This window comes from Nymphaea colorata, chromosome 12 (assembly GCF_008831285.2).
Source record: "Nymphaea colorata isolate Beijing-Zhang1983 chromosome 12, ASM883128v2, whole genome shotgun sequence".
Lineage (NCBI taxonomy): Eukaryota > Viridiplantae > Streptophyta > Magnoliopsida > Nymphaeales > Nymphaeaceae > Nymphaea > Nymphaea colorata.
The window spans coordinates 21,483,991-21,509,456 of record NC_045149.1 but is presented as its reverse complement, the minus strand read 5'-3'; the positions used below and the strand labels follow the sequence as shown (position 1 = coordinate 21,509,456).

At 37.4% G+C, this 25,466-nt stretch overlaps 1 protein-coding gene across 1 annotated transcript; it reads right to left on the bottom strand.

The window, feature by feature from the left end:
* Positions 1-8,064: 8,064 nt before the first annotated feature.
* LOC116266011 (protein TORMOZ EMBRYO DEFECTIVE) lies at positions 8,065-25,183 on the bottom strand. The gene is made up of 15 exons (XM_031647052.2): positions 24,774-25,183; positions 22,771-22,950; positions 20,975-21,124; positions 18,086-18,303; positions 17,667-17,952; positions 17,260-17,394; positions 16,892-17,010; positions 15,710-15,866; positions 15,389-15,635; positions 15,129-15,205; positions 14,429-14,548; positions 11,975-12,105; positions 11,720-11,894; positions 9,193-9,743; positions 8,065-8,462 (listed from the first exon to the last, which is right to left on the bottom strand). The coding sequence occupies exons 1-14, from the start codon at positions 25,074-25,076 to the stop codon at positions 9,219-9,221; spliced, it is 2,823 nt and encodes a 940-aa protein (XP_031502912.1). The 5' UTR covers positions 25,077-25,183; the 3' UTR covers positions 8,065-8,462; positions 9,193-9,218.
* Positions 25,184-25,466: the final 283 nt, after the last annotated feature.

Genomic DNA, 25,466 nt, shown 5'->3' with positions numbered 1-25,466 from the left:
TTTTTGGTTTGGTTAGGGAGTCAAAGGTTTGACTATTAACTCGCACCGACTAAGTCGGATAAGAAGAGATTGGCCAGCTAGAGGTGCAGGGTTGAGCCGTATTGGTGGCAAGCTTTCTCGAGTCACTCTATAAAGCTTTCGAGTACTCTTAATTTTTTTTATTAATTTATATATGTAATTATAATATTTTATTATAATTAATTATATTTATATATTATTTTATATTAAAAATATATTTTTAAATTTAATCTGCTCAAGCTTGGGTTGTTTGAGTCAGGCTAACCCGAAAAGGTGAGCCCAAAAAGCAAAACCCTTTTTTTAGATGTGGGGCCAACCCAGACCAGATTCATTATCAGGCAGTCTAGATGCCGAGGTTAACATATTTACCACGGTAAAAAAAAAATCCTCATTTTAAACATATTTTTAATATATAAAAAAGAGAGTAAAAAACAGATGAAACGTCTTATTCTCATGGGATCTGGTATATTACTGCTGATGTGGCAGGCCGCATTTTTATTTGAAAAAAATAAAAACATGTTATATTTAAATAGAAGCGTCGGCGAGACGTTTCCCACGTGTCGTGGAAGAGTACATTTCGGATTACCAAAACTTGGACTTCAATATTCTAGATGCTTAATATCCGATATTTTACAGCGATCCGTATCAGTTCTTTTTATCAAAATCAGCCTGAATCGGCCGATTTTATTTGGGCCTTATTAGTGAGTGCAACGTGTCAGTATCAAACGTATTTATTGTTTTTCCTATTTTCATTATTTTTAGAAATAATTTTTTAATAATTGTTATCAATCTGCCAATTTGCTGAATCAAAGCCAACCCAAATCATCCAAGAAATTAATACTGCAAATTCCTCAAGTTTGTTTTTAACATTTTTTAGAAACCAAATTAAATGTGTGTATGCTAATTTGTCTTTTGCTTTATAATTACTTTTTTTTTTTCTTTTGAATGCCAATAAGCGTTTGATGAATATTTCGTAAAATGGAAATCCATTTTTTGCTTATAAAAATTATAAAAATGAAATAAAAGCAACCAGATGTTTAGACATGCTACGCAAGCTGGCAATGAATTAGCCAGCAGGTACTAATGACGTTACTTAAATGTTTATTTATTGTGGTAATCTTACTGTTCTCAAACTTTTAAGATCTGCTATTGAAACCAAAAATTAATGAGCCAACTGTCATAATCATGCAGCTTAAAGACAATAATAATTTACTACCATTCTTAAACTTCTATAAGATTAGAAGAAAGAATCCCATTTATTTCAACTTGAAGGTCTTAAATCAACAACTTAGCTAGGATTCTAATTGGTAAGCAGCTGGTTTTCGTTTTGAGCTCTCATTGAGTTAATTTCATATACTATAAAAAGAGAGGGAGAGAAGAGAGAGAGAGAAGGGGGGGTGTTGGTTGGCGGTGGCGTTAAAGGTGGGTGGAGAGCAATGATATGAAGTTGAAGCTTAGTGAAAGCATCACCCTAAAGCACCGACAACAAACTTGGTATTATGGGAGAATGAAGAGAAGAGTAATGGCTTCAATTCTCCGCCAAATGGTAGGATGAAATACTCGTACTACTCATCTCAGACGACATCAACTTCGGTTAGCTATAACTGTAAGTTCAGTATACTGAAAAAGCAACTTACTCTAAGCTCTATTGTAGACCGTTTAGGGCGCGTTTGATGGACATGACAATCGTCACTTTCACTCAATACCCCTTGTGTTGTTGACAAATTGGTGGAAAAAAAAATCAAGAAATTATCTTCTTTTTACTGGGAAGGAGAGAGCACCATGGATAACTTCTCATACTTTGTCATTAAATTAAGAAAGAAAGGACTCGATCCTGGTGATTGGTTCATTTGAGAAAAAAAAGAAAGTTAAAAAACGACTATTACTGTAGCTTGAACAAAGAGCCCCAAGATTTAAGCCTCCCAACACTTGTTAAAAAACACATACCCATGTGAACATATTTGTTTTCATTAATCATAGTAGGTCGCAGAAGAAGATCACAAGTATAAAAATCACTACTACCACGCTAATCATCTCAAAAGATTAAAATATACAGCATCTAGCGGTTTAGTTAGGTTCTGCGGGAGACCCATGTGATATTCCAATTATTCATGCAACTGGACAGGGTAGCATGTGCTTCCAATCATGGCCACCAACTTTATATATATATATATATATATATATATATATATATATATATATATATATATATATATATATATATATATATATATATATATGGATCTGAGAAAGACATGAATCACACATCTTATTCTACCATCATCCCTTTTGATAGTTAAGAAACCCATACAAAAAACATCAGGCAAGTTAGAATTTGCTGTGAAAGTGGCAACCTATTTAATGTTGTGCAACAAATTTTTTTTTTTTTTAATTTCAGTAGCAATTGTTTTCTTTAACAGACTTTAATGGAGCAATAAAACTCCAAAAGCTGGTCGGGCTGGCAGGCCGATAATAATCCAGTTGTCCAATTTTCGTGGATGTTATTCATCTGTACTGCAAACAGTAGACGTGCTGCGTTCCAGTTGATACCTATGTCCCGAAACATTTATGGACCCCAGGAATGAAAGAAAAAGGAACAGTTTTGACCTCTCATCAAATTGTTAGGTCTCTACCAATCATTTCAATGTCAAGGATCTTTTGATACCAGAGAAAATGATGCGCTTGGCATTATTTCTCAACCTTATGTTAAAAATTTACATTGGATTGCGCATCACTGATTTCTTAAATAGAAACAAAGGCATTGCGTGTGGTCTCCACCAAATTATAATACATTGCTTCTAAGGAAGAGTTGGAAAGTTGATAAGGATCAATGACAATGACCCATAATGAATTCAAAATTTGAATTTCCAAGTGGAACTCTAGTTATGATTCAAATTTTGAGGGCATAATTGTAAGTTGTAGCACCTTTTATTCATGAAGAGAATTGTCAAATCCAGGCCCCTCCTTACCAGCAATTGACAAATCCATACCTACTGCATTGGCATTTGACAAACTCATCCCCATATGCATATGATAAAAAAATCCATGGTTTCATTTCGGGGTACACCAAGCCGGTTTATTTTTTTCTCGGAAATCAGGATCAAGGATGGAGGAAGATGTGGGCAACTACCCACACAAACTCACAAAAGTGCTTATTTTGATGTCCAAACTTTTGGACAATTTTTTTTATTTATATACAAATGCACCTTAAAAATTTAAAATTATATAAGTATCGCCCTTTAATCAAAACTTTTTTTTTTCGACTCCATCCCTGCTTTTCAAGAATTTTTGGGAGTCAAGCATGGGCATCCCCGACATTTAAAACATATGTGCATCCCCCCCACATCCAAAACATATGTCCGGCCCGACTCGAAAAACCTGAGCCCAAGCTTGACCTGATTGAATTTAAAAATATATTTTTAAATAAAAAATTATATAAATATAACTAATCATAATAAAATATTATAAATATATATAAAAATTAATAAAAAATGAAAAAGAAACTCATTGTCGGGCTGACCCGGGTTCTTTTTTTTCAGGTTCAGGCCTGGGCCCGAATTGAGCCGCTAACTCAGCGGCGGCCCAGCCCGATGCCCAGGCTTAATCACAAACCTACTTGAACCTGCCGCCTCTCCTGTCCTATTTGATCATTGTTGTCTTCGGTCATCTATGGTTAAGAATATGAATGAATTTGTCTCCAAGGATAAAGGCAAAAAACAAATAAGTAAATATACAAATAAATAAAAATAGTTGAATTTAATTCGAAAGGGACTTCGAGATTTCCCCTATCAGGGTATGTCAAGATTTTGAGTTTTCCTACACTCGTGAAGAAGCATATTCCTGATGTGTGAGGTCGGGATTTTTACAGGTGGGGAGATCCTATTGTTGGTGGTCCTCTCATTTAAATGGCTGAACCAAAATCCTCTCAGCCAATGGAACAGGAAAGATGCTTCCTGAGTTCTATTCTTCCAATCAAATGGGTGGTGGCAACTAGTTAACAGCGCTACAAACAGATGGGATAAGTTATCTCCAGCTGATTTTGGATCAAAAGGTGATAAGCGAGATGCCCAAGCTTCCCCTACGCCTGTTCTGAGCCTGCTTCGGGATTTGGGTGATTGTGACATTACCATTTACATTACAGGAAAATAACACCCACCAAAATAGAATGGACTCACTGTCTACATGTCAATCGGCTTGATCAGCTATGCTATACCCTTTGAGATTAAAAAAAACTACCAAACTTCTGCATTCAACGTAGATGTGGGAAGATATGTCTGGCTTCGATTTGTTTCCTTTGATCCGTTTTGGTACCATCAACACTCTGCGAAACCCTCGGATTCAATCTGATGCATCCCTTATCCGACTCATTTTATTGCTTTAGGAGCTAGTTTTCAAGGTTGTTTCGGATTGAATGCATTCACCAAAAAAATCTGGAACCAGGTCTAATTCCACCTCAGATTGAATGGGTTGATCAGGTCTCTAATGACCATACAGATGTGGATGACTTCATTCACTCAAATTCAGGGCTTCAGCAGCACCTGAACCGGATTTTCAGGCATATTCGTTCAGAATAGGGGTAGAGGCAGGTATGGACACTCTATGGGCAATGGCCCACACAGACCTCACACCAACAATTCCTATTTCATATTGATACTTCACCGAAATTTTGTCGGTTTACCTATTTGTGCCCCTGATAAATTGAAATTTTCATAATTAGCCTCTACTTTGAATCATATTTCTTTAAAGAACCATTCCCCTTACCTCTAGGTTCCTAAGATGCATCAAGAAGTAAGTGAGATATGGTACACTCATCAACTAAAATGTCACAATCTCACCTTTTTATAGTTCAGAGGAGTGACATCCATGAGAATCGAACTAGCAATGCGCCTTTGCGCCTTTTACCTGCTCACCTGTCTAACCAATTATGTTACTCCTATTGAAGCAAACCATGTTTCCTCAAAATAAGCATCACTAGTGTCTGACAGAAATACAAACCCGGTTAGGATGCTATGTCCGCGCAGTAGCCTGCATTTGATCCACATGTGAATGGAACTACTCGGATATTGTATACGAAGATCAGAATCAGATTTGCTGATCAAATTCTAATTTGGCACAGGAATTTGAATTTGTATCTTTTCATATCTAATTCTCCATCAGAGTTTTGAGTGTAGGCAATATCTGATTAGTTGGATCTGGTGATATCCGCAACTGATTTTAAATGTTATATACCAATGGCAGCTTGATGTACTTATGGGGGGAGCTTTTCTGCTAAGCACATTTCAGGTCCAAATTAGGTCAATTTGGTAAGATAAATATGCCTTTTGGGTAGAAAACATGCCAACAAAGGAGAAAAAAATGTCACTGGGCCTGAAGACATGGATGCCAAAAAAAGAATAGAGATCTGGATGCCCCTTGTTTACTTTTTTATTTAGAGTGGAATGAACACATCACCCATATTTTCAAAACTGAAACATGTTTTTGTAAAAAGTTCTTAACAAATCATGGAAAGCTCTTTATGGGCGGTGTTTGATAAGGAGAACATTGTGTTATTAGAACATAAGTTCATAAAACATATCATCTGAGCACACTACAATGTTGCTTAGGGAGAACGATGTAATTATAGATGTGGTTTAATTCATTAATCTAAGGGGGCATTTTTCCATATGTTTTTCAATTGATCAATATAATGAGGTGCTTGGCAATAGAAACACAACCAGAAATAACAGTGTTTCATAAATCTATCCCAAAGTTTAAAATAAATTTATAGAATATTACAATGCAGTGTTTTATGAAATTGCCTTAATCTTTGCTCCTGTTGCCAAATAGTCCTCTGAAAGAGTAGTATGACATTAATATTGAATGATGAAAATGTGGTCATTCAGCAGTTAATTTTACTGCAGTTGCGTCACTGTGACCTATGAAGTTCAACTGAAGCTGAGGTCATGGCCGCGAATGTCGCTGGTAGATTTGAAAATATGGTAACCACTAACAGCACCCCAGTGCCATAAAAGGACAAATAGATCAATCAATGAAAAGTGACCTTTGAAAATGCTACATGCTTTCAAATATAGCCCCCAGCTATAGCCTTTTTCCAAAACAGAATTTGCCATTCCAAATTATTGTAAGATTTACCCTGAAGTGATGTTTACTAGCATAGCTGGTCTGATTGGCGGAGTACTGAAAGGTCGGTCATCAGTTTGATTTTCATGGCAATTATTTCTTTGGACTGCAAACAGTAGTTGCAGTAAACTGCTTGGTCAGGGATAGGTCCCCTATCTTTACTTAAAACAGAAAGGGTATATACAGCAAGAAAGATCAGTGAGAAAATACAAAATCACTGTTCTTCACATCATTAGAACAAAGAGCTGACTCAACCCTTAAATGCAACCATTAGCCAAAATTTAGTTGTTAAGCTGCACAAAAACGTCTACAGAATGACCGACTTGAACTGTGGTTGGGCCTTTCTCCACTTTGATTATGTCCATGTAAGCCTGAAGAAATATATCACAATGCTGTCACTTCCTCTTTTCTTCACTTTGATTATGTCCATGTAAGCCTGAAGAAATATATCACAATGCTGTCACTTCCTCTTAATGAACAGTAGTTGTACGACGCTTAGTTGATGGGTGTCCTCTGCTTCCTACCCAGGTATATAGAAGCAGCTTTGGACCCATGAATAAAGGAGAAAAGAGAAAGGTTTCAATCCCTTGGTGATATCGAGTCTAGGAAAAAACTGAAAAGAGAAAGGTTTCAATCCCTTGGTGATATCGAGTCTAGGAAAAAACTTAGGCAGCATTTAATGATGTTTGTTTTCGCTGTGTAGCCAAAAGAGCCATAACAATATGTGTGGTTAATCAAACTAAAGTTCATAGGTCCAATTTAAGTTCTACGATTGACATTCCTATTTAGTGGGTTTGTCGAGACAAGGGTTTGATCTTTAATCCTTAGATCTCAGATCTTGAGGAAGTAAAATCAAACTAAGTCACAGGTAAACACCCTTGATATTTGCTGGCTTTCTGCAAAACAACCTTGCCTTCCAGGGAACTTGGTAGAACAGATTTTGATGTTGTATTAAGATTTCGAAGAAGTGTTCTTTTGGCCACATGTAGTAATTTCGTGGTTAAGAGGAATCATATACGAGGTGTAAACGGAACAGGTTGAATATTAATATACAACCCGAAGGGAAGGGTGCAACCGTGCAAGGCGCTATAAAATATATTAAGTGCACGATCCGCAGAGAAGAAAATTCAAAAAAGGAGGGGCAAGTTTCTTGGCAACAGTGAATTCTTTTACGGCGCCTACAGCCGAGTGATTTATCGTTCAGACTTACCGCTTCAACAATCAAATTTTCAAAAAATACTTTCATGAAGCTTTGAATATAATTTAAACATTTTGACAGAGGATATGGCTTCATTAACCATACCCTTAAAAAGTTTAAACAGTAAAAGAGCAGCACAATCCTAAAGATTTCCTTAAAGATTTTAGGGTGGGGCAGGAATATTTCATCCTGCTGTCCTCTTGAGAACAGATCTACCACTTTCCCTCCAAAAAACTAAACCTGCTTTTGATATTGTCCCCATTATTCAACTTGCAGAATGGTGACTTCCCAACTTGCCGTTTGGTGACCTCCCATTTGCATTTGCAGCCCAAGGAACTGACGTTTATAACATTCAAATAAAAAACTAACCACCAACCGGCACCTCGGATCCCTGATCCCTGCCACCCAATCGCCTTGGGGATAACACTGAAAATTTCCGAACCAATAACTCCACAAAATAAAATGTAAATATTACATCTCATGCCTAAGATTTTTTTGGCCTGAAGATCGTGCCCACCCGGTAGGTTTATACATCAGCACACCCAAGGAGCGTTCCAAACGCTGCATTAGTTTGTACTCATCACCAGTTACTTAGAGGCGCGGATTGCATTATTTTAACGCCAACCGGCGAAGGTATGTTTTTGAAAAGGTGACGAATATTTAGATTTTGTGAACAATCGGCTACATGCCATCTACACTAAATAGACGACGAAACACATTGATGCGTCTAAATCAAGCCAAAAAGGTTCTCACCATTCTTTCTTTCAAAATAGTGGATTATAAGAAATGGAGAAGACCCGAAAATCTAGTGCCACCAGTCTCAAAATGTGACACTCGGGCATATTATACAACACTATAATAACTAATGAATAGGGGTTTAAAAAAATAAAAAAATTACATGCCTACTCTCTCTCTCTCTCACAGGTACTCCCCAAGCCAAAGCTCTGCGAGAGAGGGCACCGAGGAGAAGACGAACATCACAGAGAGGCTTCACGATTTGCAAAAAGAAGCCGCTGCCATCCTCCCCAACCATGTCCCGAGAGAGTGCCGATGGTTAGAACCGATCTTTTTTGCCTTTGGTTCCGCACCTCAAACTTGGTACCCGACAGCTAAAGCGTAAGAACACCTGTTCAGTTGAACGGATGAACAACTATTAGATATTAGATGATACTATAGAAAGCATAGTGATTTCAATAACCCAAAATCTGCAACTCCAACAAGTTCACCAGGCCAGGAATTCAGACATACGACCTTTTAGGTTCAGAAGAAGATCAAAGGTTGTATGTAATACCTGATGGGATGCACAGTCTTAACATAAAGTGGAATCACTGCCTAACCAAAACTTCTTTATTGCATGTACATACAAGATGGTGGTTACTGGGGTCATCAATGAGTCCGGCCACCTCTAGATGGGCTTTAACTAGGACAGGAATTGGTCAATCACAGGGCACCAACTTGTAGGGTCAGGCCAAGACCAACCTGGACTCGGTAGGTACGGATCACCCATTAATCCATGGGCTTTTACAGCAGCTGTCAAACATAAAACAAAAATAAAGGCCGTTGCGAAGCTTACCCCTAATTTCCCTCTAACTTAGCATTTAAACTTTTAAAGTGATAAAAGACCGCGCCTGTTTAGCTGCTTTGATGCAGCCAAAATCTACTCCAGGAATTTTCTGCATAAAATTTAATCCTAATAACGAACAGATCTATGCCTAAATTGCAAAAACGGTCAGGTTTTGGCTACTCAAGGATCACTTGACCATTCGTTAGGCCCTCCGTTAAAACATTAACATCTTGCTACATCATGGATAAGCACGCTAGAACAAATGAACAAAAAAGAAGCAAATAAGGATTACCATATCATGCAGACGATACTAAAATTTCAAGCTTTTAGTGAGATTGCAGGGACCCCTGTGCTTGCTGCCTTTTTCATTTTCTTCTCAATTTTGTTTCTCGATTTAGACGACTTTCTCTTCTTTGATGAACCTTTTTCTTCCGGCTGACAACTTAGTTCCTCCTGGACCGTTTCATCTTGTGATACATAAAGACTGTGACCCTCTTCTACCAACCTGTTGTCAATGCCAACATTCTGATCCCCGTTGGAACTGTCACGGTGGATTGATAAAGCTGGCACCTTATTCCTCAATGAACTTTGTACAGGCAACTGAGGAACCGACTCTTCCTTGTCATCCTTTCTAGACGGCAATAGATCAACATTGCTCTTGATCTCCCACCCATCATTAGCATCATCCTTGGGTGCCTTACTGGCATTGTCTGGACAGATGACAGACATTTCAGTCAAGACGTAATCCAACAAAAATGTGCTTCTTACTAGTCTGTCCATTCTGCTGAAATGCCTCTGCGAATAGGATACAAGGCCTTCAAGGAGCTCACCAATGCCTTTTATCTGGTAAACGTGCACATAGAAATTAGAATATCAAATCTTAAGTAAACGCATGATATTCTAACGAGTTATCATTCCAATAGACTGAAGATTAAAAGAATTTAGTATTCTCAGAAATCAGGAAAATAAGAACTGATTTTTCTTAACAAAAAAAACATTGTCATCTCGCCAGACTATTGTCCTGAACTAATCCTTACATAACAACTTTTGAGAAGCTCACCAAAAACATAACCTTAAAATACAACGGTATTCGGGAGGCTACTTTTTGAAAGAGGAAATATTGGTGATTTGTCGCAAGTATGTTCCACCAAAAGAGGGTTCCAGATGATTGAGAGTAAAAAGAGTTATTTGCATTAGAAACAGGACAGAGTAGAATAAATAATAGTATATTGCATGTCTATGCAGGTGACTGATTAAACACAACTAGCTATAAAAATAACTAAGCTCTAAGGAATCTAAAACATCCGACTTAAACGTGTGTGTGTGTGTGTGTGAAAGAGCGAGAGACCTAGATGATTCGGTCACGACAGAGTTGCAATATGGACAACCTTTACACACAAGTACACCTAAATTCTCACGATTTGTATTGTTATGAACAAATTTGACCATGTAGACACAATTTGCATGTTGATTTAACAAGGATTGACCTCGAGAGGCCCTGCCTAATATGTGCACAGGATTGGTAGTTGGTCATAAAAATACCATAATTTAGTAGATCTTTTCTCAAATCAAAACCATGTAAAACCACATTTTCAGCATCAAAATATGATCAAGACAACCTAAGGCTGAAATTCCTGACCAGTGGCGACTTCTACACAAGTTATTACTGGATCCCACTGCTTATGGTACATAATTGGAAGAGGCAGCAGCTCTTTGTTTTATCTGCATTGGAGGGCCTATATGCAAGGAAGAGGCAGCAGCTCTTTGTTTTTTCTGCTTTGGAGGGGCTATACGCAAGTAGGTCCCATGATAAAACATTCCTCCCCAAGCATGAAATGTTTCTCATGATCTACCTTTCAACTTTTGTGCAGACAACTTCATTATCTATGACAAAACAAATTCATCTGAGAGCAATCCACTAAAACAACGGAAATACATTTAGTTCTTTTCTTGTATCTGTCTGCACACAAATGGCAAGTGCTCAACAGAGGTGACGGCAGTAGCAATTGCAAATTGCAAATAGTGAAAAAACGTGCCCATGTGAAACATATGTACGCATGTGTCATGGGGTCAATAGTTTTCAATTTTAATCTACCTTAGCATTTCAAGGCAACCGGCAAATGGCAATCTTTCCAACATTCATCAAACTCGGAAGATATGCAAGGTTTCTCAAGGAGAAGTGAAAATATTCACAGATATGCAGACATTACCTAGTCATACAGATTTATCTTCCAATATTAAGAATTAGCTGAGAAAGTAGAAGGCACCCAGCTTTCAAACAGATATGCAATTCACGCAGCAACAGTAACGAGAGAGGTTGATCCTTCAGCTCTCTTAAAGAGTAACAAGACACATTGGGAGAGCCAGAAATTTTTAGCTGAGGGGCATTCATTCAAAAAATTTTGGATTTTTTAAACAGTTAGCCAAATGACTAAAGGGCATCATATATAAATAAGCAAATACTTGAAGGACACCTTACACACAAATATGCAAATATTTAGGATTGAAATAAAGAATTTTTTGGGGGACTATGTGGGAAACTGCCCATACAAGCCCATTTGTAGATTCTGCCTGGTCACTTATATAGAATAATCTCTAGATAACATAAGAAAATAAGTTTGTGAAAAACATCCAGTGGCGGCACTGGTCTAAATTAATTGGAAGCATTTAACAAAGGTGTCTAAAGACTTGGTGGTTAACAGTGTCTCTGTTACTCATCCACTAAGGATGCCTTAGATGACTTGGACCAAAATCGGATATATTATTTGGCTCAGACCTACCAACATACCAGTTGCATCATCCAGAACTCATGTTGTTACCTCTATAATTTCTGTTGGTGATAGAACGTTGAAAATCTGAAATAGCACAAATTGTGCAACATGGCAAAGCTTTGGTTTTGTGTTCCACTCTCGAATGTATTCTATAAGTTGACGGAGTTCTTCCTTCCCAAATGCATGCAAAGCTTTCAAAATCTGATTCTCAGCATGTCCCTTGCTGCAAAAGACTCAATTGAGATGGTACAGCATAAAATAGATCTAAATCATCAGGAGTTCACCCAGTAAACCCAAACTGACCTGCAAATATCTGAAAACAAATTGAAGAGCCTGTGAGGCTTTCTGAGCTCAAATGCCAGTCGAATAGCTTTCAGGTAGTCAGCATCTAGGACAGCATTTTCCAAATCCTGGTCCTTCAGAACTGCTTCCTCCTGCAGAAAATGAAGGTCTGTGATTGAATATTTCAACAGAATTCAATACCACATCGTTCATTGATATACACACAAGATCCAGCAATATTGGCAGTCAAGAAAATCACATTTCAACCCACTAGCTGACTCTCTATGTCAACAAGGACTTGCAAATAGAGTGGGAGAAAAGAATGTACTAGTTCATTGTGGGAAAAGACCATAAAAGATGTGCAGTTACTCAATGTCCCTCCAGGACAAGACAGCAGAAACACCATAACAACATGCAGCAAAAGTTATGAAAAAGATGACTCCCACAAGACAAAGAGTAGAAACATTTTAGATTTATATATAGCAAGTGAAGAAGTGGTAGCGATAGAATCCCTGAAGAAATAAATTAAATCCCTTTGAATGGGCCCAATTCCGAGTGTTCCAAGCTTCAATATAATCAAATTTCTCGGTATTCTAATGAGACATCCAAATAAATTCTGTCTCCACCGTTAGGATGGACCTAGAAACAAAATTTTAATTGAACAGAGGTTGATCTTACAACAGAAGAAAACCTGATCTGACCAGCATTTGCATTAATATCAGCAATACACTTGATCAAAAATTACGTATGCAACTGTTCTAGAAAGCATGACATCACAACAATAAGGCCAATCCATAGACACAGGATGTGCATATGTTGATTATATCAGTCCATCCACCTAGATCCATAATTCATACTATCCTCACACTCATTATTTGGCCTGATTATATAATACACCACAGTAATAGATCTGATCTAGCAGGTTCCACGGTGATGCCAAACCCTGGTCCAAATACTATACAGTTCCTGGGTCCAAGAACCAGTCCAGGTACCATATCAAGCACTGTTGCTAAAATCAATGCGTATTGGCCCGTATAGGCTGATATACATCACATAGACAAGCTGCCGATGCTGCATAGGAGCTGATATGGGCCCTTTCAAAACTGGTCAATATGACACCAAATTGGTCAATATGACATCATATTGGCCGATGTATTATTAATAAAAAGCTAATAAAAATTAATTTAGGCCAATATTAGCAGAGATGCTTATTACCAATATGCTTCAGTTTTCTTGTTCTTTCGAGGCAACATCGGTAGAAAGTCAATGATGTTGCCCAGATCTGGTCCAGTTTGAATTATCCAGAAGATCCCTTACATACATAGACATTGCAACAAACCTATTTTTTGAATTAATTAATTAATAGAAGCCCAAAGAAATGATATAATACCCAGATATATTAAAAAAAAAAAAAAAACTGATTATGCCTCTTCCTAATCCTAACTGGTATATAATGTCACAGTGATTGGCATCTGTATCCCTTACAAATATAATGAGAATGTACAAAGTGGTTAGTTAAGAGTACTAGGTCTGAAGGCATGGATAATTCCACAAGGATGACAACAGATGTGATGGCAGCTACAGAAAGATCTTTGTTTATTAAACTAAAAAAGAAAATATATAAGAAAAGGAGAGTGGTATAGGAAAAAGCGGCACCAGAATGTCTGCCAAGTCCAAAAGCTTTCACTCACTCAGCATCATTCAAGTCCATAACTTAACTATGCCAACATCACCTCACACACTTCATGACCAGATCTACAAAGTTCCTGCCTCAAGCCCAAGGACATATAACCTACTCACCTTATGGTGTCTGATGCTCAACACTTTGTGCCATAGTGTGGCAGCTCTGAACCGTTCAAGATTCATGAATGACTCTCACACTACAGAAACACCTTAGAAGCTTTCTCACCTTAGCAAACAACGGCCAATGTAGATGAAGCATTTGAACACCTTGTCAAGCAGGACTCAACGCAGACAATGGTGTGACTAAAATCATCACATGGTCCACATAACTTCTAGGGAAGTGCAGTTAACCTTGTCAAGCAGGACTCAATGCAGACAATGGTGTGACTAAAATCATCACATGGTCCACATAACTTCTAGGAAAGTGCAGTTAAATGTCCACACGAACTCCTACTTCTAACAGTGTCTATCACATGATACCAACCAAAACACAGTCATGGCTTCACTTCATGAAAAATAGAATAACACAAAATTCATCAAGGAAGTGAAAATACATCTTCATGATGTCAGAATAATTATACACACAGAAATCATGTCTAGGCAATGCATACATGTGCACAGGCATGAACAGAACAAAGTTCAGGAAAGCTCATGATCAATTGTAAAACTATTTATTGATACAAACAGACAAGGCATAATCTAAATCCATTTTGTACAGAAGAAGTTGGAGTGCAGCATATTGCAAAAAAAGTGTTGTATTTCACAAAAAAGTTGTATTGTATGTAAAGCCACCTTTTGCAGTGCAGCAGCTTCCATGTCAGCAGCTGTGCAATCATGCCACAAGTTAATAACAGAATCAGTGGAACCAGTAGTGAACATTTCTGTCCGCTGTCCAACAGCCAGTGCAAAAACCTGTTGAATGAAGCTGGATTAGCAGTGAAAGTTACATGAACGACCTTGATATAAATCTTGTCAATATACTCCAAATGTATGTCTTCGAAAATAATAGTATCTCTAAAGGACCACAATAGTTAGACTCAGTATATAGAATCTACTATGGATGACATTTTATAGATGCAAGTAATTTTCACTAGAGCAGGTAACAGATAACGGATGGACTATCATGTGATTCAGGTTCCCAAACCAGAATTCCTAGCCAGAATATTCACATTTCACAGGTTAATGCGAAAATACAATAGTAAGATTTGCTGTGCATTTGGTTGTTCTAAGAGGACCTTATGTTGCATTGGCCACTTCCTGCTTCCATTAATAACAGCACACAAATGTGCATTGCACCTCGGTTTTCAAGTCTTTTCTATTTTATTACATCCAGAATTAGAAGGCACCACTTCCAGGACTTAGATAAGAGAGTTGATGTATCTCAAGCGATGATTTATGTTTCAACATTTCTATATGAAGCAAATCCTCAAATAAACTTTTTGAAAATTAAATCATAACCAGAAGAACTAGAAAGTGTGTACAGCTGAAAAACCTGAGCATCATGATGTTCATATGTAGCAATGCACTCGTTTGATTTGATAGTCCATAATTTTACTAAGCCATCATCACCTGCACATGCAACGAATATAAAGTGCTGAAAGTTTAAACAGATGCATTTGTAAATTACCTATATAAGATATTAAGAAATACGGAAGGGGTGGACGATGACAAATGCATCTATTAATAGTGACACATAATAGCCGTATCTACTGCTATGATGTGCCTTCACCAAAGAATACAAATTATACTCACCACAAGAAACAAATTGAGTGCCACGAGTGAGAAATGAAGCTCGAAAAACACTAGAAGTGTGGCCTTCAAATGTTTTTAAGCAGGTTCCATCTGCTATAGCCCATATCTTAATTGTACAGTCACCAGATGCAGTCATAACACACTGATCCACAGGTGAAAATTCAACAGACCAAATCCCTCTCTTGTGCCCTTTCAGTACAACAACAGACACAAGATCAGGAAGCTTCCATATTGAAGCAGTCCGATCCTGATCAAAGAATGCAAGTCAGAGAATGTGATAAGATCCTACATTTCTTAAAAGGACTAATTTAACTAGAAAACCTGGGAACCGCTGCAAACATAGGCATCATTTGGTGAGACTGCCAAAGCATTAATATCTTTATCATGTGCAGCAACAACAGCTTTCGTTTTGAAGTTAACAACATGGCCAGCATCATCAGAAATTCCATCCAGGCTCCAAACCTTAATCGTACGATCCCTGAAAAGAAACAAGCATCACCTTCAAATTCAGGTGTTTGAATATTCCCAAAAAAAGAGAAAAGAGAAGAATCCCAGAAAGAAAGCACAGGGGTGTCGGGCTAGAGAATAATTACAAAAAAAAAAAGAGAATGGCTACAGTTTTCCATTACCAATCGCATGCCTATATCTCAATTTAATTATTACACTAGCCACTACCAACTAGCCTAGAATTGTCCACATTATTATTTATTTGGAGAAGCATTCCTTCAGCTATAAAATTTTCTGGTGGTGTGATACTTCCTGATTTTCCCTTTTTAACTCTTTTAGTAACAAACGGAATCTGCTGGTGGGAAATTAATTAAAAGAACCATAAGTGGATCCCGGAGCAAATCCAGTGCAAGCAAGTTAGACAAAGAAGTTTCTACAGGAATTCCCCCTTTGAAGAGGAGCTCTTCATCATGAGTTCACCTCCTCACTCAGGTCACTGCATCTTTATGACCAGAAGCCACCAGATTCCAGCCCCGAATATACCAAGAAAGAGACATCTTATGGTACTCAATCTCTCATTCCCTCACAGATGGACATTGAGACACTAATTACGAAACGCAGCTATTAGCCTCAAATAGAAAAAATTTATCAGCATTTTAGTTGAATAGAACAAACATTTTGATGCTAGAAGCACATCCACCTACGCAGTTTCACAATACTAATGTGTTGAATCATCCTCTAATGATTCAACGCATGCACCACAGCACCCAATAGGTCATTTCTCCTGTAAGCACAGCATTTTAGTTGAAAAGGACAAACATTTTGATGCTAGAAGCACATCCCCCAATGCAGATTCACAACACTAATGTGCTGAATCATTCTCTAGTGCGTGATTCACAGCATGTACCACAGCAGCCGATTGGTCATTTCTCCTCTAAGGCTTCCAACAACGCAGCTTCTCTCATGGTTTATAAATATAATATCTTCATTCTATATTTTGTCTGCCCAAGAGAAAGGAAAAAAGAAACAATTTTTCACCGAGAATTAGGTCCTTACTTGCTACCAGTGACAACAAAGTTCTTTTTCTTCTTTGAGAATGCAACAGCTGTAACAGCATCCAAATGTCCCTTAGCCACACCTATGCAGCATCTGGTTTCAGTATCCCATATTCTTACCTACAAAGGTTACAACAGTCAGAAAAGCTACAGTTAAAATTGAAATTTGTACTGCTGTTGCAATCAAACTTCAAGTTTCACAATCTCACTTTCAGTTTAAAACTTTAAAGGATGTAAATAGAGCAACCTAGCAGGTTAAGGTTACTTGTTAGTTGTTACAAGATAAGCTGGTGCAAAAAAAGGTCGACTTGTAGAGCGTGAAATGCACCTCCAAGAATACCCTAACGGCCTAGAATATTAGAGGCTTACACTGTTGTCCTTGCTCCCAGATGCTAGAAGACTCCTCCCAGAAGCTAAAACACATGAGTCGAGGCATAGTATGATGTCGGTGTGACCTTCCAGTACATGACAACAAGTTCTTGAAGCAAGGTCGAAAACTCGCACCTGAAAATGTATTCAAAGTTTCAAACTTCAAAGTCAGAGTACATATCAAAGTCAGAGCACATACCCAAGAAATAAACTTTCTTCATAGACAAAGTTATCATGATAACAAGCAAATGTAGCATTGAGAACAATCCCTAATTCTGAAATCTGAAATAGGAAATAACAAAAATTGGAACAATGCCAGTTTATGTAGACACCTCTCCAAAATGGACCTTAGATGCAGAAAACCAATACAAACAAGCATTAATTTAAAAGAAAAAAGGCATCTATACCTGCCCAATATTTGTGGCCACAGCAAGATATCGCTCCTCATCACCCAAGAACTTCAAATCTGAAATTTCTTCGTTAGACCCTACTAGCCTTCTTCTCAAGTTTAATTGAAACATACTCTCATCATCTTTCACTGGGTCATAGAAAAGAAATTGTTCATCGAAAGTGACGCAAAGCAATCCTTGATCTTTAGGTAGTACCACAGCCGATATGAAACCCCTTTGAGAATCATTCTCATCTGAAGCAATGGAAGCATCGGAGGATTTCTGCTCAAATAGGCAGTCTGCACTGTAAGAACCAAAAAATAGATAAAGAGTTATAAAACCAACATGAATACAAGACAAAAAAGAAACCAGAATGAATACACAGCTTGGAAACTCAGTTCCAAAAGAATAGATGAACCATATAGGAAAAAGCTTACCACTCAGAACTCCACAGACGCACAATGCCACGGTCTCCAACAGTCAAAAAGTGAATAGGAGGCGAACTATTCTTTTTCCCCTTAACTTTTGGTCTGATTTTACCTAAGGTTGTAGCGAAGACAGATTCAGAAGGAATAACGCATATAGCTTCCACTACTTCATATGTTGTTATAGTCTTCTCAAAGTTGTAGTTGCGCAGATTCCACAAATTCACAACCTGTAAAAGAATCCATTCCCTGTTATTACATTCACATAACCAGGCAAGAATCAATAACCTAAAACAGGCATAAATGCAACCTGCGATCATAAGCAAGCCTATGTATCAATCACGATTCACTATTTTATTTTTACTGTATCACCTGTAACTACAATGAATTCCATGCTAACCAAATGATATTTATACTTTATCAGCAAAGTTGTATTTTTTGGGAAAATCTTGAGAAGATCTGGGAGTTTCTAAAAAAAATTCAAAATATTAGGTAAAAATACAATAAATGAAAAAAAAAAGCATTGTATTGCATTTAGGAGGTTATGTTAAATACCTAGAGGAAATAAAACAATGAAACAAAAGTTGAAAAAAATAAAAACAGAAAATGCAATAAAAAATAAATGAAAATAATCGCAATAAAATCGTGATAAATTCAAAGCAAGCCTATGTATCGATCACGATTCACTATTTTATTTTTACTGTATCACCCGTAACTACAATGATTCCATGCTAACCAAATGATATTTATACTTTATCAGCAAAGTTGTATTTTTTGGGAAAATCTTGAGAAAATCTAGGAGTTTCTAAAAAAAATTCAAAATATTAGGTAAAAATACAATAAATGAAAAAAAAAGCATTGTATTGCATTTAGGAGGTTATGTTAAATACCTAGAGGAAATAAAACAATGAAACAAAAGTTGAAAAAAATAAAAACAGAAAATGCAATAAAAAATAAATAAAAATAATCGCAATAAAATCGTGATAAATTCATTTTTAACATTTTTTCAATATATCACGATATTTTCCTGTTTTTATCGTTTTCCTTCTTTATTTCATAAATATCAAGACATTTTTTAAAATATCGTGATATTTGTGGCCATGCTTTATGGTATCCTTCCACCAAAGAAGACCTCTGCATCATATTCTAAATTACATGATCTACAAAGTTTTAAATCAATGACTGGTCCATTGTCCACTGGTGCATGTCCATTCCAAAGTCACAAATATTACATCATGTATCCCACTACAAAAGATTTAGCATCACAAAGAGAATCTCAGAATACAAAATTCACAAACAATATCATAAAGAACAGAACCTAATTTTGAACTCCTGCACATTAGTATTGGTCTCCCTAACTCAGTTACATCCCTGCAACAGACAAACATGTGCGGATGTGCCCTTGCAAATATTCTTATAAGCTGGAGGAACCTCCAGAAGTCTTAGAAGTTGAAGAAAAACAGAAAGGAACATAGAGCGAAACCAAAAGGTTTAGCAATAACCCTCACAGAAACGCACCACAAATACACACTTTTTAAAGCATAAATTTTGTGAAAAAAAGGTAGATAAATTTTGAGATATGCTTCTGGCATATAAAAAGTAAGAAAACCAAAATTAAACTAACATGCTGATTTTTATCATGGTATTACACGTGTGTGTTTCTATTTCCATTTCTTATTCCATTTTCATCTAAATATTTGAGGCGTTTGAAAAGTAGATGTGGCATGGGAAGATATGGCTTATCGTATGTAGTTCAAAATGCTATCCAGGCCTAGGTGGGTCATAGATGGTCTAATTTGACAGAAAAATGGTAAAAGTGAATGAGGGGGAACAATAAAAAGATGGAAAGGGGCATGGGATTTTAAAAAACTACTTCAATCAATATATTGTACGATAGAACAAACCAAAATCATTAAAACTTTTTACATTAAAATTCTATGAACTTTTCTTCCGGATTTGTCTAGGAGCCTCAATCTAGGCATCTAAGCCATTGTCGCAAATATCGTTCCCAGAAAAATACCAAAGAGGTTTTTCTTGGACATTTTTTGGCAAAGTACCAGCAAATTTTTAAAAAATAAAAATCACAAAAGTTAGATGAAAAATAAAATAAATGAGAAAACTAATAATTTTGCCAAAAACTGATGAAAAATTTGTGAAAATCCTGAGACATTCATTTTTGCCGATATTTTCAAGATCTTGCGAGATTCCTGAAATCCTCATTTTACTTGTTTTCTCGTAAATATCATGAGATTTTTTGAAAAACTCACAACATCTGTGACAGTGATCCAAGCTGCCATCAGCACCTATGCCTACGCGTGCTTTTGACCCAAAAGAATTTACCTAGAACATCTCTCAAAAATTTAGGCAATTAAACATACTCATCTAGTCAAAGGAAATCATTAGAAAGCTTAGTCAATAATGGAGGCATGTACGATGTCAAACACTGATCTGAAGTTCGCAAAAGCAACTGCTTCACTTCACGCACGATGCCATATCGATTCTCTCATCTAGGATTACTAAAAGTAGCTAGAAACAAGATGTTTGAGTTATCGACGCCATAAATGGTCATTCCCAAGGACAGTGCATTTCTAACACACAATCATGAAAACAAGCACTGGTAGACCAGAAGAAGTCAAAGCAAAAAAAAAATCTCGATATGGTCAGTAAACTCAAGACAGACCTTAGATAAAGCTAATGAAGCTATCCTTCCCCTCCTCTATTTTTCTCTTTTATACAATCCAGATTATGAGGATTTATTGACAGGATCCATATGTTAAATCACACAGATAGCACAACATATCCAATTAGAAACACCGTAAAGAAAGTTAGACAAAATCTATGAAAACATAACATATCAATGAGTCAATACAAGTTGAGCAATTCAAGGGGAAAGATGCATACACGATCTCTAGCAGCACTAAGCAACGTCCATCCATTCTCTGACACAGCCAAGGAAGTAACTGTTGAAAAATGTTTTCGCAGTACAGAAGCACACTTCTTGGTCACCAAATCCCACACCCGCACAGTCCCATCATCACTTCCAGAGAAAAGCTGAAGCAAGTACCATAATTAACCAAACAGGGCCAAGCACATAAAAAATAACATTTCACGTACATAATGTCAAAGACTTCATAAATACCATGCAAATGAAGTTTGAGAGGAGAGTCCAAAGAAAGGCGTTAGATTGCAAAAGCACACCAATGAGCATAAGCAGTACAATGGCAAAGTGACAAAAAAAAAAGGTTATCAAACAGAATTTTTCAGGCCATGACAAGCAGACACACAAATCACATGCAAACCACACACATAGACAGAGAGAGAGAGATCATCCTATAAAGTGTGATCGGTACAATATCTTACATCAGGCAAAAGCATAAACATCACTTGTTTGGGAATGGGATTTGTTTTCTGAGAAACCAGAAATGAATGGTCCTATAGACATGGATACCAAAAGCAATAGAAATTTAGACACCTTCAACACAAACATAAAATAATTCAACATTTAACTACGTCATGATCTAATGATCCACAATCTGCAGACTGCAGCCCATTACTAGGTTTTGCAGCCAGTCAGTAGAGAAATGTATTCACAAGTGAATACAATGTATGCAGGAATACATAAAGACACAGAAGGAATACATATAGACACTGGTGTGGCACTGACACCAAGGAGTGCACAAACAACAACTAGGTCATCAACAGTTTGGACTTTGGATCTTATCTAACATCCCTACTGGAATGGTTGGATCCGATAAGAAGGTCCAAATCTGATTATCAGCCAAAATTTGATTTTCAAGCGGGAATACCACATTTAATGGATATCTACACACAATTACATGTATTTGAATCTGGTTTCATGTTTGTGTACCCAAATGCAAATCCAACCCTGAGTCCAAATAGCCAATATCTAATCAGCTGAATCTGGCAATAATCATCTGTCCCATTTACATCCCTGTCAAGAATCAACTTCCCACATGCCATGTTTTACAATTGTTGTTACTATCGCTTAAGCAAAAATATAAAGATGCCATGAACTGGAAAACTTGGCATACTAGATCTGGAATAAGCTAAACAACAAATCCAGCATTCCAATAATAGAGATTACCTTCCCTGGCCACATGTAAAATTTAATGCTTCCAGGTCCATCGAGGACTTCTTGGATAAAAAAAAAAAAAGAAACTATGAAATTTATTCTATTTGTGAAAGCTCAAGCACCAACTGATTCAATCAGCAAACAAAAAAGCTACACATACAACATCTTAATCTAAAGACAATCTAAAGTATAATGCAATGAGAAAAATATCCATAAAAGGCTAATCAGAGATAACAAGAAAAACTAACAAAAAGAATAGGCATCACATCATACCATCACATAAAGAAAACTAAGGATTAGTGACAATGACTTGGCCAAAGACTTTTCTGCTTCCAGGACATCAGCTGAATGTAGTTTTGAGATTTCAAAATGGTTAAAGCATCTCAAATAGGTAGATGGTAGAATCACCTCAACATACTATATACATTTTCCATCTTCTTAATATCTATAAACTATAAAGTATAGACTGAATCTTCAATATCAAAGCATGTGCTTGTAAGAAAGGTCCAGCTTACTACTACAAAAATATCTCCTCGACCAAACACGAAAAAACTGCATGTTCACCATGAAAAAAAAGTGATAGTGTGTTCACTTTTCAACATACCAAAAGGTGATTTGCGTCTGGATGAAACAGGATAGTTCTCACAACTCCTTCATGCCCTTGAAAGTAATGAGTACAGTAACCACCCTCCACATCCCAGACAAGAACTTTTCGTTCTTCTGCAGTAGCAACCAAACCCCCAGAAGAATCACAAGCAATATTCATCACAATGCCTTCACGAGCCTGTGAAAAGTATGAGCAGATAAGTAAGTAGAAGGATTCATAAACTCTCCTCCCACAAGAAAGCTGCAGAAGGAATTTGTTCATGTCAAAAAATGTAGCGAATAGTCACCAGCAGTTCAGCAACTAATGCCACATCAATATCCTGAAGTTTATTAGAAACACACACACGAGAAAGAACAAGCCATCAAATCCAAATGAAGGAAACGAACAGTTAATAAAAAATAAATTTTTACGCACACCCTTAGCTATCTCACGGTCCACATAGACACAAATATTGTTCTGGAGTATTTCTTGGGAAGGTTCTCCCTGGCTGTTTCTTTAATTTCTTTTGTCTGGAAAATATGGGACATTCAGAATATGGAAAATATATAAATACCTAACATCAATTCAAGAATTATATGAGAAAAAAAAAAGAGAAAAAATACTGAAACTGGCTATAAACATAGGAGCTTTACAAATCACAAATGTATTGATATTTTCCGTAAAACTTTGAAAATATCACAATATTTTCCTAAAAAACGTTTTAGTTCATTTTAGGACAAAACGTGATATGTTCGAACTATACCAGACATTCGTGACTGTGCTCAGCCATGACATGTTCAATAATGGATCAATGACAGAGTGAATTCTAATAAACAACAAACCATCAAGAATAGAACTTCAAATAGAAGTTGTCAATAGCTGTGAGATGTTCAACACACCGTGCAACTTATATTGAAAATTCACCATTCTCAACTAGAAGTCTGATATCCACTTACTTTAAAGTTTAACCACAGATTCCTTGGCAAATTTTCATTGTGATACCACTTCCCAAGTGAGCAAAAGCTGGACCTTTCTGACTATACCCATGAATGCCCACAGCATACAGCCATCTTGTAAAGCCTTACTGCCTGAGAGTCCTCTACTAAGATGAAAACCTTTGTTTCAATCAGCAGGACCATAGAGCCTCTCACTTCTCCTCATCCTTCCCCTCCTGATATTCTTTACATCCGACTTTTTTTAAAATTTACCTAGTCAGCTTGGAATTGGTTGCAGTCAAATTCTTCAAAAATGAACTTGCCTTATGCCAACAGACCGACTTTCAACTCTTGTCTCTTTTCCTAACTCACACATGCTTCTCTCGGTTCACTACTACTGCTTAGATCCATCACCCAACAGTTTCTGTCCATGTAAGTGGATCTTATTTCTAGATTTAAACGGAACAGGAAGAATGTAACAAGGCAAATGCTATCCGCATCCTAATGATCATTAACTTACTTCATACATGAAATGAATGGTTGTATTAACAATTTCATTCAATAAGCCTTCCATGATAGTTACATATCAAGTTATCTGTAACATGCGTTCCATGAAGAACACTTGTGCGATTTGCCAACCAAACCTAAGAGCAGCTCATAGGCCTTAATCAGGTTACTCCTAATCTTCCAAAATGTCACACAAACCACATCTACGAGTACTTGTCCAATCCCAACCTACATGCTCACCCCTGTATTTTAGTGGGAACCCCTTTCTTAGGCAATTTATTTACATGTCCGACCATCTGTTTTGCAACAAGAACTGCCATATACTTGAACAACCCAAAACAGCACCAATTCTATCCACGAGCCAAAACAGAGCAAATCATCGAAATCCATAGAAACGTAAAACACCGAACGCTTAATCATGAGCTCATCACATTGTTTCGGGAAGCAACCCCCTCGACAATCAAGTGAAGTCTACCTTTCCGAAGCGCTGTCGTACACCCTTCGTTCACACAGGAAAAGAATCCCTAACGGAACGCAATAAAGCGGAAACAAATTAAAGAGGTAAAACGAGGCAGATACCTTCCAAGACCGCACGCACTTGAAGGAGGAGAGGTCCCAAACCCTAATCTGACGACTGTGGGAAGCGGAGAAGAGGAACCGGCCGTCGGGGCCGATGGTAATCGCGGTAATCCTGCCAGAATCGCCCTCCAAAGTGGCCCTAACGGAAGAATCGAGCGCGTCGACGATCTTGACATCGTTGTCGCAAGCGCAAGCGAGGAACGAAGAATCGGGTGAGACTGCGTAGGGACCCCCGGTGTAGAACCTCTCAAAGGCAGGCGTACACCTGTAGTTCGACTTGTAGTTCGACGGACTCGTCATCATTATCTTTCCTTCTCTGCTTGCCCTCCCTCTCTTCCGCTTTCGCCTGCACCCACCTCCTCCACCACCGACGAGGAAAAAAGGCGGCAACGGAGCGGGAGGGTTTAACAGAAGGGTTTTGTTTTGTAAGCTTAGAACTGGCGGAACGGTTCGGATCCAATTTCGGGCACTTAACAGCGAGTCGAGTTACTCGAACTCCACTCGTTAGTGTAAACGAGCTGCTTAAACGAGTTTAGCGTTTAGTCGAGCTCGAGTTCACGAGTCAACTCGTTTAACTCGGCTCGATTAACATATCGGTTTTAAAAAAACCGGTTCGCTAGTCACAACTCACTTCTTCTCAAACGAGTTAAACCAGCCGACCTTCACTATTGGTTTAATTCCTAAACGTTAAAC